General features: G+C 39.7%; 1 protein-coding gene across 1 annotated transcript in view; it reads left to right on the top strand.

The window, feature by feature from the left end:
- Window positions 1–20,945, top strand: part of cdon (cell adhesion associated, oncogene regulated) — an 81,615-nt gene that overhangs the window by 17,112 nt on the left and 43,558 nt on the right. Inside the window, exons 2-8 of the mRNA XM_056477973.1 lie at window positions 6,086–6,225; window positions 6,365–6,643; window positions 9,032–9,178; window positions 9,267–9,410; window positions 9,521–9,811; window positions 10,716–10,985; window positions 17,393–17,676. Of these exons, the coding sequence (XP_056333948.1) occupies window positions 6,153–6,225; window positions 6,365–6,643; window positions 9,032–9,178; window positions 9,267–9,410; window positions 9,521–9,811; window positions 10,716–10,985; window positions 17,393–17,676 (1,488 nt within the window). The 5' untranslated portion in view covers window positions 6,086–6,152. The remainder of the gene's footprint in view (window positions 1–6,085; window positions 6,226–6,364; window positions 6,644–9,031; window positions 9,179–9,266; window positions 9,411–9,520; window positions 9,812–10,715; window positions 10,986–17,392; window positions 17,677–20,945) is intronic.

Raw genomic sequence — 20,945 nt, 5'->3', positions numbered from 1 at the left:
TTTTCTTAAAAATATATTTCTCATTATGGCAGCCCCTCATGTTGTTGGTGCTTTGTATGCAGGTCAATTCTTTGTGGGGTCTTTTGTCCATGTTTATTCAGTATGATATAGAACTGGGCAGAAGGCAGGTGACTCTCAAAATATTGCCTGCAGAGAAAGATCTTCACACCTTTTTTTCATAGGAATGCATGTAACACTACCTGTCAGTAGGTTTCTAGTCGGAATGTTTATTTTTCCTGCTGTCATCCTGTGTCATTTTCTGCTTATACTCCATCTGTCTTAGTTCAAATGTGTGCCAAAGAATTTAAGAAGAGGGTGATTTTATAAGCTATGTGCCACATATAGATTTGATGGTATTGGAGCCACCCTTATTCACCATAGATACTCCTTGCTGCACATTAAATAATTGCTGGAATAATTATGGTTATATTGCTGAACATATCAATTGTAAGGACAGATGCTTATTGACATCTAACTGAGATCAGGTCTTCCTTCCATGCACTTTGGCAAAATCTCAGGTGTGACCTTGGACTTGGAGAAGAAACAGAAAAGAAAAACAGTTTTTGCTCTGACAACTGATAAGGATAGATTTATGACCATCCACTGCCTGTGGGTTTGTTTGACTGCTAGTGATCAAGCTATTTGGAAGCCTCTCAGTAAAACACTCAGTGTGTGTATCTTCTCTTCTGGCTTGATAAAATCTTCACTCAAGCTTGTAAATGCAATTACAGGATTGAATGAGACATGTAGAAGTCCATACCAGTTGGAGGCTCTGGTTTAGAAACCTGGCCTAAGATTCAAGACTGCCAATCAAATAATCTTTCTCATCAGCAAAATTAGTTTGGGATGGAAAGTGCCAGATTTCCAACCAGGATTCATAACTGGGTTAAGGAAAAACTTTGTTGTTTTACCATCTTCACCATCTAAAGTTTGCTAGAGAATGATTTGCTTGACTGATTCCTGAAAGACCACTGTGACAAATGAGTCCCCGCATTGATCCTGTGGGCCAGCCTGACCTCCCGCTGGTGGCCTACTCACACCTGCGGCTTCTCCACGATGGACCTCCAGCTTCTCTAGCCTCCAGCGCCTAGACTGCAGTTCCACACAGGAAGTTTGGCCAGAAGAATAATGGTCGTGCCCAACAGAGCCCATTGGTGAAGTTTTTTCCTCGCCACTGTCGCCACTGGCTTTATTGCATCAGGACTTGTGGAGCTGCGCTTTGGTGGATTTGCTCTACAGTGTTTGAACTTTCAGCAGTGAAATTTAAACCACACTGAACTAAACTAAACTGAACTTCAACTCTGAAATCTGGACTTTACTAGAACTATGTTAAGCTGCATTGACACAATCTATATTGTGAAAAGCACTACATAAATAAACATGAATTGAATTGAATTGTGCACTAGCTTGACCAACAGCTAACTAGCCTCAACCAACATGGAAATATATGCTAGTCTAGGCTGATCTTAGACAGGGAAACAGTGAAAATCCTCTGTCGATGAATAACTAAAAGTAACACCACAAAGACCATTTAATATGTAATTTGAGAGTTCCAGACATTAACTGAAAGTAGACTGATCTGGTTTCTATCTGGTTTCTATAGACAAGGCTTGTAATTTATGGTCATTAGATGTTCCACACTCAAGCATTCTTGTTTATACAATGAGTAGTTCAGCATTGGTCCTGTCAAATCAATGTATGTTATTGCTTTTAGTTTATCTTTTCTTTTGATGTAGCCTGTATGATGGAGATATTCATGAGGGATAGGGGACTTCCCTTCTGCCATCAGACATGTCTCGGCAATTTGCTACCCACTCTGTCTTTCTCTATACTTATATCTCTGTTATTGAAGGCTCTAGACTGCTCGAATTCTCGGCTGTCTCTCCTACCTGCATGCAGTAGTAGCTACCTCTCTCTCTCTCTCTCTCTCTCTCTCTCTCTCAGATGGAGGACAGCAGATATCCTACAAAGTGTCTCTCTGCCCTGAGCCTGGCACATCTAGGCGGATGTCAAAAGAAAGGCACAGAGATAAAACACAGGAATGATGCTTGTGTTTCCTCGTCATGCCAGATCGGTTGTAGAGATAGCAAGAGATGCAGCGTCACTCCTCACACCCGATATCTCGATCCAAGCTTACACCCCCTCAAGGGTACATACTATAATCTTCTAAGCACAGTCTTGTACACATAGGATGGTGTTGTCTATCTTTGTCTGTGTGTTTTATTCAAGACTCTTGTTATTGTTGTAATTATATATTATTATTCTGGGAGTGAGAAGATTGTTTCCACCGATGGCATACGGGCACTGCAGAGGGCTTGTTGGGACTCGTGGACAAAGTCATGCTACCCTTAGAATCCTTGGATTGGTGAACCATACACTCACATATGAATATAGCCATTGCACACACATTTACTTATGAGGTCTGCTATGTTTATGATTACATTTTTTTACCAAAAGTGGGTAGATTTATTAATGCCCAATGCCAATTCTTCCCCTTACCCCTCGTTTTGCACGGTCACGTGAGGGGCTAGGGGTGTCCCAAATCTCTTTAGCTTGAAGATGTAGGGCTAAGGGGAATGACTAGATAGCCCTGGAAATGGAGATTTTTCAGGACCACACTCAAAACCAAGGGGTACAAAAACTTCCCAGAATACACCAGCTACAATGGAGGCATGGCTGCAGGAAGTAAGGAGATGCACAGATTAGTATTGTATTGTTTCAAACAAGCATATATATTTTAATACATTCACAGCGGCGTTTTACCACCTTGCTTTAAAAAAACTATTAAAAAAATGATAAATTTCACTATCTATAATCCATAATAATAACTTGTATAGTAGTCCGATAACATACTTTCACATCTGTCACTCGAATATCCTGTCAGAAAGCTGTAGTGACTGTGAATGAGCTTTTTACAGTGTCTGCTATAATGTTAATGTTGTTTTCATATGTTTAGATGAATATAGCCACTGTGTAAATGCACAGTACAGTTACGAGCTAATTGCCACATTGTATTGTTATTGTATTGTATGATAACATGATATCGTGGCCTTCAGTGATTTCCTAAAGAGAAATACCAAAAAATAACACAACTGGAATAACTACAGCAGTCGCAATTGTCGGTCTCATATGAAGTACGAGCTCACAATGACTTACTGACATGCACGGGTGTTATAGTGTTGTCCCATTTCTTAGGGGTAAAATTTGAAGCCCTTACCCTTCACAGTCTGTTTCAAGGGCCAAGGGGTAGGGATTGAATAGAATTGGGATTGGGCCTATGTCTGCCTTGCTTTCTTTCTGGCTTCTTGGGCTGTTTTTGTGTTTATCAAGTGCAGACAATGTCAGCCTTTTCTCACCCTGTTTTTTGGGGTGACCCCAATGGGTGGGGCCATGGCTGACAGACACCCGCTGACTTTCTGCTCTCTGGTGACCCTTGACCTTTGGGTTTAGAGGGGGCGTGAGCAGGAGGATGGGAGAGTTTATTATTTCCTGTGTTTCCTACTTCGTCTTCCTCTTGAGTAGTCTCTCGGGGGCGGGTGAAATGATATGTATGCATGTGTATGTTTGATGCTTGCAGGGAGTGTTTGGGGCCTCTTTTTAGCTAAAATGAATAATTGGTGTCTTTTAAAAGAAAGTTAACTAGATTTCTTTGTCCTAATCTTGTGTCACAATGCTATGGTGTCAAGGGTAGTTGACAGGGCATTTCAGTATGGTTGCTAGTTTGCTCTTTTGTTTATTTAGCATAATGCTATCAGGTGTCTGAGGTGCTATGAGTCGTTGTAGTTGACAAAAAAAGCTCACTTCCAAGATTGGTCCCAAGATATAAATCACATTCTATCTTCAGTGTCATTTTATTTGAGTGGATTGATGCTCATTTTATTGTTCATTATTTAGTACAACATCTATGGACAAAAAATGCATAATATAGCCGTCTATAAGAGATAGTAAGTCTATTCTATGCTAAAAGAAATCATAGTAGTCCTTCTTGTAATTGTGAAACATTAAAGATAGCATTAAAGAGAATAAAAACACTGTAGAAGGAATTGGTATGCTTGAGTATGACTAACACTGAGCATGTGTGTTCTGTCACAGACTGGTTCAGCTCTAGTGGTCCCACCCAGACATCACCTCTTTAATTTAACCCAGTCGAGTGGTCTGTCCTTTGGGCTGATGTTGGGCCGGGCACAGAGCCCCATGGCACCCTCAGTGTGAATATCACAGCTGGGCGGCCATTGTCCGCCAACCCCCGGCCCAAACTACACTCACAGACCAGGAGCCTGTGATCAAAGGCCCTCCGGATTAACGCAGCCCAGATACACAGGACTGGCGCTAGGGGAGGGATGGGTTCAAAAGCAAAGAGGAATGCTCCTAATTACGCTCCTTTCACTCTTTTCCGTGTCTCACCCTTTGGGCGCTCCCCTTGTCTTTCTTTTAGGGCGGTTGAGACTGTGTGTGAGTGTGTGAACGCCATGTGGAGGCTCTTCAGGCTACAGTGAGCCTGTGAGAAAGCAGTGCACTGTGACAGGATAGTGATATTAAGAGTAGACCACAAGCAGACCCTTCGAATGCAGTCCATCACAGATGGGCAGAAATTAAGGGGGCAAGGGAGAAGAGGGGTTGTTGGTTGAGGGTGGGTTGAGGGGGCGTAGAGGTTCAGGAATTTCTGTTTCACTGGAGAAACATTCTGTGGGAATGGGTCGTAGACCAGCAGAAATACATTTCTCCTGGGTGTAAGGCTGTGTGAGATCAATGTGTGTTTAGTGGATGTCAAAAAGATCATTAAAAATATTGTTTAGGATGTTGTTTATATTTCTGGGATGTAACTGAAATGTAAGGTGTCCTACAAACTGAGCCCCTCAACCTGCAAAGCCAGACGTGCAGCTGAATGCTATTGGTTTACAGAGATACGTCACTCGCTCTTGCAACAAGCCAGAATGAAAACAAAGGAACCACCATGTTTTAAATACACAGCTGAGAAATTACACCGTAATAACATATACATATAGTAATGAGCCATGGTCGACCCAAGCTCAAACAAATCTTGTTGTCTTGATGAACAGCCACAAAGCCAAGCAGAAGCGCGAGCGGTTTTGCTTTCTCACTTGCACTCCCTGAGCGTTTATATTTAAAATAACAAACTTCTTGAGCTGATGATAATAACATGCATCCAATCCTTTCAGAAACTCAGTACCGTACTGTACCACTCAGTGGAAACGGGCCATATATAAGAGTACTTTTATTTTTTGTGTTTGTTTAAGTAGCCCAACTTAGCTTCTCAACAAACTTCTCTTACTAAGAATGAAACTTCTGTACATATTTTAATTGCCATCATGCGTACTACGGTCATTAATTCTCTATGCACCTTTCTAAGAGAAGTGACCTATCTATGACCTTTTTAAGAGACCAGATTATTCACACGGAAAATAATAGCATAAAAGCTATTATAGCTAAAAGCTTAAAGACTGTTATTGTAGGAGGAATATAAACCATATCTTGGGAACAAAATTTTAGAGGTGTGAACCTGCACTGGTCTCACGGTTCTTTCGGTTACGATTATCATGTCATCGATTCGGTTCAATTCTATATCACGATGCATTGACGATGCTTTCCATACAAAGTTATATATTTTTCTTCACAACACAAAAATTCTTGAATTCAATTTTTAAAAATTAATTTACTTTTATACAGTATATTTTTTGTAATACAATTTTGTCCTTTATTACAAGCAGTTCCCTACCAGTGAAATAGCGTCTCCTGGTTCTGCTGTACTTCAGTGTCAGTGAAAAATTGTCCAGCAAACTCACATGCATTGAATTGTGTACAGTTGTCTGCTTTTTAAGTAGTTGGAGCATTTTAATTACTTGCCCTCACCTCATTCGAGTAGTATTCTACCGTGACATAGCGCATATGAGATAAATGACATAGTACATAATAACCGGTGAGGATCTATTACTGAACTGATACCAATTTGTCCATGTTTGCATCGCGGAGTATAGAAGAAACAATTAATTTTGACACCCCTACAAAATATCAATATAGCATTGCCCAGGAATGTTTATAATGAATTTGTTTGACTGTGTTTCAGGTGTGAAGTTTATGTGGAAGGGGTGTGTGTGAGGCCCCAGGTTAGTGCACAGACGTGAAACAGCGTCATGGAGGACGGTGGCCTGAGATTATTGTCCGCTGTGCTTTGTGTGTGCCATACCCTGCTCCTCAGCTGCCCAAGTGAGTATCACACTCAAAAAAAGTCATTGGAATTGAAACACTTACTAAGAAACAGTATTCAGTAATCTGAAAGTTATTCTTTCTAGCAGGCTGAAGAAATTAAATGAAATGTTTATTGATCTATTTATTTTTTTTTCAGCTGTTCTTTCTCTTTATTTTCGTGTGGAGCCTCTCTCAGCGATACAGAAGCAAGGTTCTTCAGTCCACCTACATTGCACAACACATCCAGCCACTGCCAGAATCAGCTGGCTATTTCAAGGGCAACCACTAGATCCCAGTCACCATTCTGGAGTGGAACTTAGTCCAGACTTCCTCTCACTGTCAAACCTCCAACCAGCTCTCACAGGCTTCTACCAGTGCTTGGCTCACTCCGAGACAGGCTCCATCATCAGCAGGCATGCGCGAGTTACCATTGCAGGTAAGCGCATATGATCACATGAATATTGTGCTAACAAGCACCCTTTCAATCCAACTGTAAGAACAATTTTACAAACAACAGTGCTCTTCAAAGAGATTGCTGGAGAAGAAAGACAGGAAGTAACAGAAGGCATATTTCTCGAACCATTAACACTGTTAGAATGGCCGACCTTAGATGAGTGTCGCAGGGGAAGGAAACGGTTCTTTCTTTTCAGTCTGGCACTTATCCAGACACCTCTTCAGCAGTATCCTTAATGAGCCTGGGGGCTTCCTGTGTCATACCTTGAGCTGATGCCGGGAAGGGCGCCCTATCGGACACAGTCCCCCCGGCACTCGACCCAGGGCCTGATCAGGGTTGCAGATAAGGCTGCATTATTCAGTGGAAAGCACATGTTCTCCGCCACTCACAATCCAATATAAACACCACTTTGACAGAAGGTCTTTGTGTGAAGTGCCGCAGCTACGAATGAATATACTAGTTTATTGCACAGCTTTTGCCAATGTTTGATTCTGATTGGTTCGCTGCCACATTCTTTGGTCAGATGATTTGTGTAATGATTGCTGTACTGCATAATTGAGTGTCTGCGCTAGTTTAATGTTTCTAACTACAGTCCCTGACAAAAGTCTTGTCGCTTGTGTACAAATTGACCTAAAGTGCTGCTGAAATATATTTCTAATCAAGATTTTTTTACAAGAAATGGCTTATTTTATTCCCAACAGCTTTTGTGACAATGTTTGAGTGCAAAACAAAACTGTCAAAAAGTATTTTAATACTCCCAGCTTGGTAAAGCTCATTGAGTCAATTTTTGCAAAGACATAAGTGTTGTCGCCTTGTTATATGAGCTTCACCTGTGACTAATAATGGATCAGTTAGGTCTCAGGTGTGTATTAAAAGAACCCCAGTACACTAGACCTTCACATCAAACTGCAACTAGTCCTCTGCAAACATGCCTAAGATTCACCTTGAGACTAAGGGCGCACTCACACTATGCTATCCGAACTGTGCCCATGCACGTTTACCAGTTTGTTTGAGAAGTGTAAGTGCTCTGAATCGGGCTTAGGCAAGATTCAGTTGGAAGAGGTGTGCCAGAGCGTGGTTCAGTTGGGCTTTGGTGCTGTGAGTTCAAAGCACACCTGAGCCCGAAACTGAAGACAAGACGTGACTTTTAATGTACTGTTTCATATGGATTTATTAATCATTCTTACTGTTCAATGAATGCAAATTGTCGTAGTTTATTAAAGGCGCAAACCCCTCACTGCACATCAGCTGCACCTTCAGCAAACCTCCTAATACTTGCAGCATGAGGACTTTAATGATTATTTACAAGCGTCAAATGTGGCTGATCTGTGGCTGAAATATTTAACTGTGTGTCACTGCATTCCAAATGACTAAAATGATATAACTAAAGAAATCTCCACTGTGCTGAGCGAGGGCGCTTCTTTTCTGTTAATATGAACAGAGCTTAATTGATGATTTAAGCTCAGGCTCGGATGCAGTGTGAGTGCAAGCCGTTGGGGGACAAGCGTGCTTCGGCGCAGTTCAAGGCAACTGTACCTAGTGAGAGTATGCCATAAAGTGTTGATTATCAAGAGGCTGAAGACCAGATCCATTGCTGATGTGGCAGACACCTTCAATGTGTCTCAGCGTCAAGTACAGAGGATAAAAACAGATTTGAAGAGACTGGAGACGTTTTTAACAAGCACAGGTCAGGCAGACCCCGCAAGACAGAGGACCGTTTGTTTGCTCGAAAATCCATTTTCCACTGCAGCATAGCCATACCTGCCAAAATTTGCCCCTGAAAATCCGGGAGACCAGAGAGGTTAGGTTCGCGGAGGAGGTGTCTGAATAACACTGTTGAGAGTCGGGTACTGTGGCTAACTGTACTATGGAGCGTGCTTCCGGCGGCCGATGTGATCAGATCCTATACCAAAGTTGGCGACCCAGGTTGTTTGAGAGACTGTACCAAAATGCTGAGGACCGGGGTTGGGGATTGTGCGGTGAAATTACGGGAGAAATAATAAAATGAGAGGGTGGCAGGAGATGGGTCTGAAATACGGGAGACTCCAGGGAAAACGGGAGTGTTGGCAGGTATGAGCATAGCTCCACGAGACCTGGTCACCTGAAGTCCTTGAGTCAATCAGAACAGTTTGTCGGATTGTGTTTCAAAATGGCCTCCATGGCCATACCAATTTCGGAAACTATTTGATTAATTAAAATTCAGGTTAATAGCAGGTTTTCTACAAAATAGATAAGCGACAAGACTTTTTTTCAGGGACTGTACAGTCAAAATGAATACTGTATTTTAGATCATAGATTGACAAAAACTTTAGTCTGCTTATTTATGTTATGCTGTGAAGTGATTGATCACTCTTTGATTTATTCCTTCAGATATTGAGGAGTTTGCAGAAACCCATCGGAGGTCATTTACTGTAAATAAGGGAGACACTGCTGTTATTGAATGTCCACTTCCTCGCAGCAATCCACCTGCTCTCCCACGCTTCCGGATACGGGGGAAATGGTTGGAACAGTCTACAGGTACAGATCAGATGATCTGCAATGCCAAACCCTCCAGAAATGGATGAAGATACACTTGAACTTTTTGTTTCTTTTGTCTTTCTTTCAGACGAGTATTTAATCCTGCCCTCCGGGAACCTTCAAATTGTGTCTGTGTCTTCAGAGCATCAGGGAATGTATAAATGTGGAGCTTATAATTCTTTAACTCGAGAGACTCGAGTAGAGGCTCATGGCACTAAACTCTTAGTCAAAGGTTGGTTGAACAAACTGATTTGTTTTTGATTTGATTTTCTGTGTACTGTAAATATAAATTGTACTGTTATTAAACACTAATAAAGCCATTGCCTTATTTCTTTGACGTAGATTCAGAAGGCTCTTCACCTGTAAGGATTGTCTATCCCATCACACCTCGCAGTCTTACAGTGGACCAGTCTGGATCTCTAACTCTTGAGTGTGTTGTATCAGGAAGTCTTTCTTCAAAGGTCAAATGGATTAAAGATGGGGCGGAGCTTTCACGGAGCTCTAAAAGGATGTTGTCGCACAGCAACCTGGTGTTGAATGACATTCAGCTGGGTGATGGAGGACATTATTGCTGCTCTGTTCCTACTGACCGTGGAGCTGTGGTCAGTGTCAACTACACTGTGAATGTGCTTGGTGAGGAGTCAACATATATAACTTTATAATTTTAGCATGGTTTAGGGTAGTTTGGTGCTAGGAGATCAGGGTTTTCTTAATGTTTTATTTATTAATTTCAACTATCAGATGTTCCCTGCACAACAGTTAAAGAATAAATGAATTATTCTGTCACATTTACCTCAAATTTCCAATTTACTACTTGGGAAATATGAAAAATCATAATAATAAATAAAAATAATAAATAAATAATTGGACTTTTGAAAACATCGATTTGCTTTTTTTTAATAATTATTTTTTAGGGGTTTTCACCTTTATTGACATAGGAAAGTGGAGATTTTACTGACAGAAATGTGCAGGGAGCAGAGATAGGGGAAAGATCAGCAAAGGACATTGACCTGGGAATCAAACTCAGGTCACTGTGTGCACCTCCTTACTATGTGTCGACGCAATAACCACTAGGCTATTGGCGCAAACTGGATTTGCTTTTTAACAATAAAATATGTTTTGTTTAATAATAAAGTATATGGACACCTGCATAGATACCTGCAATCAAATGATTTTCTGCAATCAAACTGGATTTTATTTTTCATTAATACACTGTAAAATAACTGTGTTCCACACAATTGATTGATGACAACATGAAGGAATTAAGTAAACTCTTTAGTTTTTACAAATTTAAGTCGGTTGAACATAAAACAATTACATTTTTCCCCACAAAAGTGAAGATTTGTGTTGTCTCAGCTCTTTTTAAATAAGTAGACTGAACAAACAGCGAACATTATTTTTTGAGTGTACTTTCATATCAACTAAATGATCAAGTGATAAAAATATTAGTTTGGCATATACAACAGTTCACTTAAAATTGGAAGTAGTTTCATTGTTATAGTCTAAAATAACTCTAGCATGCTTCTCCACTTCACAGCACATGTATCCATCCTGCGAGGTTTGTCAGATCAGGCTGCAGTTGTTGGATCCTCTGTGAGATTTACTTGTGCTGCCAGTGGCAATCCAACCCCCAACATCATATGGCTCCTCAACTCCGCCCCTTTCTCCTCTTCACCCCGCCTCACAATTTCGGGCACCTCCCTTCACATCTCTTCAGTAATGCTTCAAGATCAGGGAATCTACCAGTGCATGTTTGATAATGGCATTAGCTCTGCACAATCTACAGGAAGACTCAGTATCCAATCAGGTAAGATACCCAAAACACTCATGTACAGTATATGTGTATGAGCTTCACAGGAGGCTTCAGTCACTCGATCTTGAATCGGGTCCTTCAACTAATTAAAGTTTAAGTGGAATTGCTTATTAAAAGTTAGCATATACACATGCAAATTTCTAATCAGCCAATCACATGGCAGCAAACCAATGCATTTAGGCATGTAGAAATGGTCAAGACGATCTGCTGCAGTTCAAACCGAACATCAGAATGGGGAAAAAAGGTGGTTTAAGTGACTTTGAAAGTAGTATGGTTGTTGGTGTCAGACGGGCTGGTCTGAGTGTTTCAGAAAGTGCTGATCTACTGGGATTTTCATGCACAACCACATCTCTAGGGTTTACAGAGAATGGTTCGAAAAAGAGAAAATATCCAGTGAGCGGCAGTTCTGTGGGTGCAAATGCCTTGTTGATGTCAAAGGAAAATGGCCAGACTGGTTCCAGCTGATAGAAAGGCAACAGTAACTCAAATAAGCACTCCTTACAACCGAGGTATGCAGAAGAGCATCTTTGAACGCACAACATATCGCAAAATATATTGCAGAAGAGAAGAGATGTCGGATTTTTCCACTATCGTGCAGCCATAATACTGGGCACCCCAAGTTGTGGACCTGTCTACCTCTTTCTATTAAAGTAATGTCTACAGAATCTGTGCTCAAGGGGAAATTGAATCTTCACCTTTTAGAAAAGGCTTTTATTACTCGAGTTATCTGAGCTTGCTTTTCTTTTTGTGACAGTGAAAATGCAACCTCTTATCAACCCATACGTGTCTCTAAACAACTAAACAAGGTTTTATTAACAGAAGTATCAGAGAAGACAGGTTTCGCATACAGTGAGTTCCAGCAGGGCAGAGAGTTTGGCTGGAGAAGGGGGAGTCGGGTTGGGTGTATTTGGCTGGCAGTGAGAAGGCTGTGAGTGTGAGCTTTGTGCGTGCTGTTGGGGATAAGCTCTTGGACAGCGGAATGTAAGGAGTAACTACACAAGGTTATGACGAGGACCAGACCACCCAGCTGTCAACATCACACACAACTAGCCCTATATTTATTAATACACGTCTCACGGTCCTCCCCTGCCCTCCTCTGAAGCTGTTCCTCCTCAGCCTTGCTCTCCAAACATGATTGATAAGCTTAGAGATATGCAGACTTCAGAATAGATAAAACATGACGGAGGAGGTCTTTTCCAAATGTTGGCTTGTAGCGCTTTTTTCCTGGCTCGTCTACTAGGGTGATTTATTTTGCACTGATAAAATGCAGGTCAGTATAAAAGCAGAGTTGTTTATGTGTAACGGCAAGATTTTAGACAGATATGTGATGCGTGGGACGCCAGAGAAAGCAGACATGGCATTAGGTGGTCATGTTTTTTGAAAACACCATTGTGGAGTTAATGCATTAGATTTTGTTGAGGATGTTGACTGGACTTGTTCTTGAAGACCCTGTAAAATGTCCCAATTAGTCCAGTTTAGTCCCAATTAGTCCTTGATGCAGTTTCATTTCCTTGCATTTTTAATTCGGCTTAGTTTGACTCAACCATGAATTGCGGTTTGCTATTTAATTTTGGCTGCGTAATACTGGAATAAAAATGACATTGCAATATTTCGCTTTTCCACAATATATATTTCGATATGGACACAATTTCACCACATGTTTAATTACCCCCCCCCCCCACCCCCCAGGCTGATTTCAGTGAGAATCTTCAGGTTCAACAGGTCTTCTGCAGTATTTCTGTTGATTGGGATACAGTTTAACAGATGATTTATCAGAAAAATCTACCTTCTGCCACTTTTCCAATTGATCAACTAGAAGTCATGGTATTATTTGTTGCTTTTACAACTAAGATAGATGACAAGGCTTTTGTCAGGTAGTGTACATGGAGGGTGACTATGGAACTCTCAGATGCAATGTTAATGGGTGGCCACATTCTGTTGTCCACTAAAACTCGGTCATCGGTCCATGTACATTGCGACACAGGATGTGATTGTGGCTTATATAAGGCCTCATATATGTGAGTATGTCAATGAGCTCAGCTCTTCCCAGGCAGAGATCTACTGGCAGTGAGTGAGTGAGTCAAGATTATTTATTACCCAAACACAGTCAAAATTGATTTTATTGTCTTATGTCTCTGTCCCTTCTTTTGCAATATTTATATTACACCCACCGGACCAATTATTAATGATCATACATGGAATTTGTGCACGTATGAGTCACAAAGAAGAAAAAACTTTTGTATAAAGACACAAGAGAAGATCAAAGCATCAGAACGATATTTAATGTTTCATTTGTCTGTCATTAGTGGTGTTTACTAAGCCAAGCTTAGTCATTATTACTGTTGCTCATACTTACATTAGGGATTTGAACCAACCTGTAACTTAAGTAAGTTTAATCTAATATTTGGCCCTAGTTCTGTTTGCACTGCATGTGGTAATACCTCAAATCACCAGGTGGGTTGAAGAATAACTGACTGAGGGCATGTCCCGCTACCCATACATGTGGTCTTGCACTTGACCGCTTGTCTACTTAGATGACGTATCCCCAGTATTTGGTCCAAGTAAAGACCACAAGTGTGTGTAGAATATAATGAATGATGGGAAACATTTAGCCTCAAATACATATCCAAAAGATTTGAAAGTGTGTGCTGAGTTCTGGCACTTTTCTAATCTGAACTCTTACAAATAAAAGTTATTTATTAGCATTGATGCTTTCATGAAGAACCTTTACCATATATTGAGCCATTCCACAAAAGTTTGTTTAAGGTTCTTTAGATAATTCAAATGTTCTGCACACTAATAACAAAAAATAAAAAATAAAAATCAGACCAGGCTAATTATGAAAACATACCCCTGTATACATTTCTGGAGAGCGTGAATTATGTAGCCAGAGCTACGTATGGCTGTGTTTCGTCTTTAAAACGAACACTATGGCCTGGTATGAAGCCAACAATGGCCTCTATTTCTTTTCACACACTGTGGAGAGTTGACCGCGATGATGGGGTTCGAGTCTGGCAAAAACGTTCCAGAAAGCGTTTAAAACTAATTTCTTTTTGGCAAAAAATAAGTAAATAACAGGGTGAGAACGTGGTAAGAATGAGGCAAGGGCTTTCCTTTTTTTGTATTGCTTTTGAAAACACTATCGGTTGGGTTTAGGGAAGTGGCTGACTGGGTCAATCTAGTTTTGAAAACACTATCGGTTGGGTTTATTGAAGTGGCTGATAGGGTCAAGCTGTAGTTTTGAAAACAATATCGGTTGGGTTTAGGGAAGGTTGGTGGGGGTCTCAGTCTTGCAGTCAATCGACAGTGGCTTCTGGAGGATTTAGGCGAGAAGAGCAGGCACGAATGGCACTCGCGAGAGAAATTTGAAATCTGAAAAAGTGTACACAGCGGCCTCTGGTGGATTCCCGAAAACAAAAACTGCAAAAAACGTACCTCCTGCTGCGTATTTCGTAATATCCAGAAATGTATACCGGGGTACATTTCAATAATGAGCCAGAGTTTTAAAAAATGGTCATTTGAAGAACTGTTCACTCAAAGGTTCTTTGGGAAACCAAAAATAGTTCTTCGGTAGCATCATTGCAAAGATCCTGTTTTATAAAGTGACTGATAATCTTGTCCAATGCAGCAAGTATTGATATGGGGACACACCAAGACATTTTAATTGAAGAACTCCAGAACTGGCACCAGAATATCAGAGACGTGGTGGGTGGGGTGACATGTCCCATTACCATGTCCTAGGAACCACCCTACCAGGAGCCAGGCAAACTCAAATGGAGTCTTAGCATTGTTACAAGGAAATGTTACTCAAACTTTTTAATCTAGTTCTGTTAAATCACATTAAATTACTTTGGATTAGCTGCTATGATGGAGTTTTCAAACAGGACAGGAGTGAAGGGGGATATGTGAGCTGGTGAAGGGCTCTGATTCGCTTTGGTATTTTAATGGCCGATGGGTGGAATGTGTGGCGACTGGCGGCATGCCCAATTTGAGCTCTAGTGTTACTGACTCCGGGGCTGTTTGTTTTGTAAGGTAAACCAGTGCCACACACCCATCGACTGAGTATGAGAGACCCCGAAGAACCAGCAACAAACCTCACCTCTCCTACAACGGCATTTCAACTGTTTCAGCCCTTAGCATACATAAATAAGAACACACAGTCAATTTGTCGAACATTAAAGCCAATTTCACTTCGAAGAAAGAGGACATCAGAATTATTTTAAGAAAAGGAAAGGTCTAGATGTTTCCATGAGGTTTACTTGCCTTCTGCAGTGAAGGTTTTTGAAATAAAACCAGTTATACAGTTGTATTTGTTATCGTGCTTAGAAAAAAAAAAACTTATCTGCTTATATCTGTTATTGGTTTCCAAATATCTGTATTGAGCAAAATGCCCATACCTGTAACATCAGGATGTGGGACAACAGAGATGAGGATCCACGTGCAGTTTATTAACAAGAGTGGTCAGGCAGGTAACGGTCAAACGGGTACAAACACTATCATGAGGGTAATCCAGAAGCATAATCAGAGTCACAGGCAAATGGTCAATACAGGTGGAAAAACAACAGGAACAATAAACAAAACAAGGATAAAAACATGGAAAGACAAAACCAGGAATAACGCTTACGTAGTTTTTCATGGTAAAACAAGACGCAGAGCAGTATATATAGTCCATGAAATCAGCTTATGATGAGCTTCAGCTGTATGTGTGTCAGTGACTGGATTATTGTCAGCTGTGACAGGAGTTGATGAGTGTGAAGAGCTCTGGGAGTTGTAGTTCAGTTCAGTGGCCAAATTGTAGTTCTCCAGTGATCTGCAACTGCTTGATCGCTGGTGATCATAACATTACGGAAGAACACTTTGGAGTTTGCTGTGAATATTACGCATATTATTACATGCATATTGTAAGATTTATACAAGTATATTTCATTGTTACTCACACCTAAAAGAAATCTATATGAATGCAAGGTTGAGTTGTGTTACACGTTCACACCAATTCTGTTCAGATGATCGTCTGCCAAGCCACTGTCAAAAGTAATGACTCTTTTAAATTACATCGATTCCCTAGTGGATCATTCTGGTGGGGCTTAATAAAAAAATAAATGAATTAATAATACAGCTTTATTATATGTTTCTTTGCAGGTTCCCTGTGTTTTATTTGAAAATTTTTACAGCCTTGCATTTAGCCAGTCTGAGTACTAGAGTCTTGTATACTATAGTGATAAAATGAAATCATGCATAATTACTAGTGACTAACCCTAAACCTAAGCTATAGTTAGGATATGCAATTAACATTACTCAATATTGAGTATGTAATTACACTGTAATATCTTGTGTTTTAAATGGTCTATTGTGTTGTTACTTGTTTAAGTTGTTATGTTGGATGAGACGTAACATTAACTGAGTTTCTGAGGTGGAAATAAGAGAAGTTGAAGGTATATATTTCTTGTGTGGTTAATTTTGAAATAATTAAATGAAAATGAGATTGTTTTTAATCATCGAGTAGCCTTCTAACCAATGACGTAGTGTGATTGATTGTGGGATAAAAGGGTGGAGTGAGAGGATTGTGCTGAAACACTTGTATCACCCGAAGAATGTAAAATAAAAACTGTACGGAGCAAATATTTGATGAGTGCAAATCATGACCTTTTGGAAATATGAGAAATCACAACAAATGACCCTTGCTTTGTTGTTTTGTTTATTGACGTTGTCTGCTGTCTGCCTTTTGACCATCCGCCTGTTGTATGACCACGACTCTGGGTTTGCCTGTATACATCTGTTTGCCCCTGTGTTGACCATTGCTTGCCTGACCATTTTATATTGTATATACCTGCATTTGGATCCACACCTCCTTGTCAGTGTCCCTTTACAATACAGTAAAGCTCTCTATTATTAAAGATGGTCTGATTTGAAAATACACTTTTCATATATATACAGTCGAAGTCAAAAATATTAGCCCTCCTTTTTTATATATTTCTCAAATTCTTTTTTGATTTATTTCAGAATAAAAGCAGTTTTTAATTTTTTAAACCCATTTTAAGGTCAATATTATTGCCCCTTTAAGCATCGTTTGTTTTCCATTGTCTACAGAACAAACCATCAATATACAATACAGTTATTTGCCTAAGTACTCTAATTTGCTTAATTAACCTAGTTAAGCCTTTGAATGTCACTTTAAGCTGTATAGAAGTGTCTTGAAAAATATCTAGTCAAATATTATTTACGGTCATCATGGCAAAAAAAAAAATTAATCAGATATAAGCAATGAGTTATTAAAACTATTTTGTTTAGAAATGTGTTGAAAACATCTTTCCGTTAAACAGAACTTGGGGAAAATATGTATACTGATGTTAATCATATTAATTTGATTTAAAAAAAAAATTATATTCCCCCTCTCCCCACAGAACCACAGTCTAGTTCCATGTCTGCAGTTCCAGTGGAGACGCAACCTTCAGTCCACCCAATCCAGAGTGATGAGGGCGATGAACTGTTCCTCTCCATGGGGGAGGCGGGGCTTGGAGAAACTGTGGGTCCGCCCACCGAGAGAATCGGCGACAGACCAACACCAGAAGCACCAATCATAATCAGCCCTCCTCAAACACACAAACCCAATATGTACGATTTGGAGTGGAGAGCAGGCAGAGACTGGGGCATCTCTATCATCGCATACTTCGTCAAATACCGCAAGGTAAAAAGAGTTCATAAAGTATGCTTATAGACTTCCTGCATCACTTTGGAGCACAACATGTACAGTTGAAATTAAGTCAAAATTATTTTCCTTTTTCTAATATTTCCCAAATTATGTTTAACAGAGCAAGGAGTTTTCCCACAGTATTTCCTGTAATATTTTATCTTCTGGAGGAAGCCTTTTTTTTATTTCGGCTAGAGTAAAAGCAGTTTTTAATTATTTAAAAAAACATTTTAAGGTCAATATTATTAGCCCCCTTAAGCAATATTTTTTTCCATTGCCTACAAAACAAACCATCGTTATACAGCGATTTGTCTAATTAACCTATTTAACCTAGTTACGCCTATTAAATTGCACTTTACGCTGAATTGAAGCTTACCAGTCAACCTTCCTGTTTTCCCCGAAATTCTCTCGGATTCTTCAGGAGAATTCTATCCCGCTATCATCCTGTAAAGGTATTTTCCATTATTTAATCTTTCTATGAAGGGTGGCAATAAACATTAAAGAGCCGATCCTCCTCATACGCAACTCATACCGTCGAACCACCAGGGGACACCCCTCGCTCTTAAATCGGTTCTGTGCTTTCATTTTATTTAGGCATGAAAACACTTTGAAATAAATATAAAAATGGCAGGATTCTCTTCCTTTCCATTACAGGCGCCGTTGCCCTTCTTACGCAATCCTCAAAACAGTCAGTTCATGTAGCGGTGCATGACTGTCAGACATGCTTCATAGTGATGAATACACTCTGTTTCCCGGATTCTGTACATGCGATTTAAAGTGCAGCGAAAGTGGACACTCTGGGTTTTGGGTGCATGTTTGAACAGACATATACACGACAAAAAAAAAAATAATAATCATAATAACATCTAAATGTCAATCTTGGTGTTTTTTTTTAAACAAAAGTTTTGTTAAATTAGCATAAAATCTTAAATTAGCATAAAAAGTTAGGAAAGCAATTGAAGGCTTTCATTATAGATCTGTGCATTTTTAAATGGACACCTCGGTTATTTAATGTGATCAAAGGAAAAACTGAATAAGAGCTTCATTTGCTGCTTTTTAATCAGAATGTTTAAATTATACGGTAAAGAAAAGGTTAATGAGAATTGATAAATTCAATTTCTTTATTATAGCTATTAATTTTTTATCTAAACTGTTTGCTAATTAATGTATACTATTTATTCTATCCTTTGTAAATAATAATAATAATAATAATAATAATAATAATAATAATAATAATAATAATAATAATAATAATAATAATAACACCTCCACATGAACATATTTAGTAATTTGGTAAAAAAACCCTTATTTTCACATCCCAATGTTGACAGGTATGTACTAGTATCTTGAAAATATCTAGTAAAATATTTTGTCCTGGCATCATGGCAAAGAGAAAAGAAATCAGTTATTAGTTAAAACTATTATGTTTTGAAATGTGTTAAAAACTCTTTCTGTTAAACAGAAATTGGGGAAAAATATACTGGGGGCTAATAATTCAGGAGGGCTTATAATTCTGACTTCAACTGTAGACTATTATTACCTCTTTAAGAAGGACTGAATCTCGCTCCACCCTCTTCTATTCCCCCGGCGTTAGTTCTCAGGTCAGATTTATAGCTATTAGATTTGCGAATGAGCACATACTCATAACAACGCCCTGTGGCGTTTACTGCAAAATCAGTGCTAACACAATTCAGCAGTATCTACCAGCCAAGAGCGTTTTGGTAAGAAGTTGGTCATTTCCTCTTTAAAAGCCTGTGTTTTCTTCAATAATAAGCTCCCTTGGCTAATAAAATCACTCGGGTTCTTTTCAAGATTGCATTGGCAGCGTTTGTCACATTGGCCCAGGAAAAAGTGACAGCGCGCTCTCTCAGGAATTGTTGAGTGGGTTGATCTTTTGTCATGATTCAGAGTAGGAGAATAAGAAAGGAGTTACTGTTCTTTGTTGAACTTTACGTGCGAAGTCAAACAGAAAATGAGGGTTTAACGCTGTGCATATGTGCATGAGATCAGCACATACGGTAAGACTGTTACCTGACTGTACATACACTGTAAAAAATGCAGGGTTCCATATAATACCTTCATATTGTCCAAACACAAATCGATTAAGTTAACTCAATCATTATTACAAATTTAAGTTGACTGAACATAAAAGAATTAAGTTGTCCTCATAGATATATACACTAGATATCGCATACGCACCCTGAGCATGCGACAATAGCACCGCCACATTTGTGCAGTGCTCCCAGGACAAATGTCATTCAACTGAGTTAGTCAAGACTGAAGCCAATCTGAAAATGCTGGACTTTGAGCAAATAAAGAAAACAAAGGCATAACATTTCATAGGGAAGATTGAATTTTTTTATGTTTTTGTACGTTCCGAACTTTTATGCTCAACAGGTATTGGTAATAATACAGTCTCTTACTGCACTGGCCATAAGGCAAAGTTGCCCCAACTCGCACTAAATACTAGGCTTATGCTAGTTTGATTTAATAAATAAGCAAACAATGTAAATTAAATATGACAAGATGCTGCGGTGCTAGAAATTTGTATTATTGTTGGCTAAGTGAATGAGTCGTTCATAATGGAGATTCATTCACAAAGAATCGCTCCCTTCGTTAGTATTATGCTGCGTTCACACCAGATGTGGAAGAAGCGCCAAGCGCGAGTGATTTGCAGGTTAAGTCAATGCAAAGATGTGAATAGACCTTCTGCGGCATGATCCGTGTGAATGAGGTGGTGCGAATGGCGTGATTCGCACTAATGAAGCAGCGCGAGTCGACCGTTTCACGCGAAACGCTCAAGTTCGAAAATCTGAACTTCATCGGACATTCGCATCGAGCTAACCAATAAGGAGCTTTTTCTTGTAAGGGTGTGATTATGATGTAGCACCTGTTGTTGGTGTCCCGGGGGAAATCGTTTAGCCAACACCGACAACAGTTGATCAAACTGGGCTCGGCTCATCCGGAAGCACCTCCATCATCCAGGTTAAGTTTCTGGAGGAGTTGATGAACTTACAGAGCTGGTGCACCTCTGAAAGAATCTAATGGACTCAGACATGGCTCCAAGTGAATCAACGCTGTTTTTCAGGCATCCTTAAGCATATAATCACAGTTATTCTCTCAATAAAGTCCATGTTAGCCATTTAGCAATGAAGCTATAGTACCGGGTAGACAGAAGCCCCGCCTATAAAGAAACTCTGTGTCTATTGCTCAGTGAATTTGATGCACAAATGAAGCGGATTTGATGCGCGAATGACGCGAGTAAA

This window comes from Danio aesculapii, chromosome 18, assembly GCF_903798145.1.
Source record: "Danio aesculapii chromosome 18, fDanAes4.1, whole genome shotgun sequence".
NCBI classification, from domain to species: domain Eukaryota; kingdom Metazoa; phylum Chordata; class Actinopteri; order Cypriniformes; family Danionidae; genus Danio; species Danio aesculapii.
Note: the sequence above shows the minus strand (reverse complement) of the source record. Positions and strands in the feature narration are given on the sequence as shown.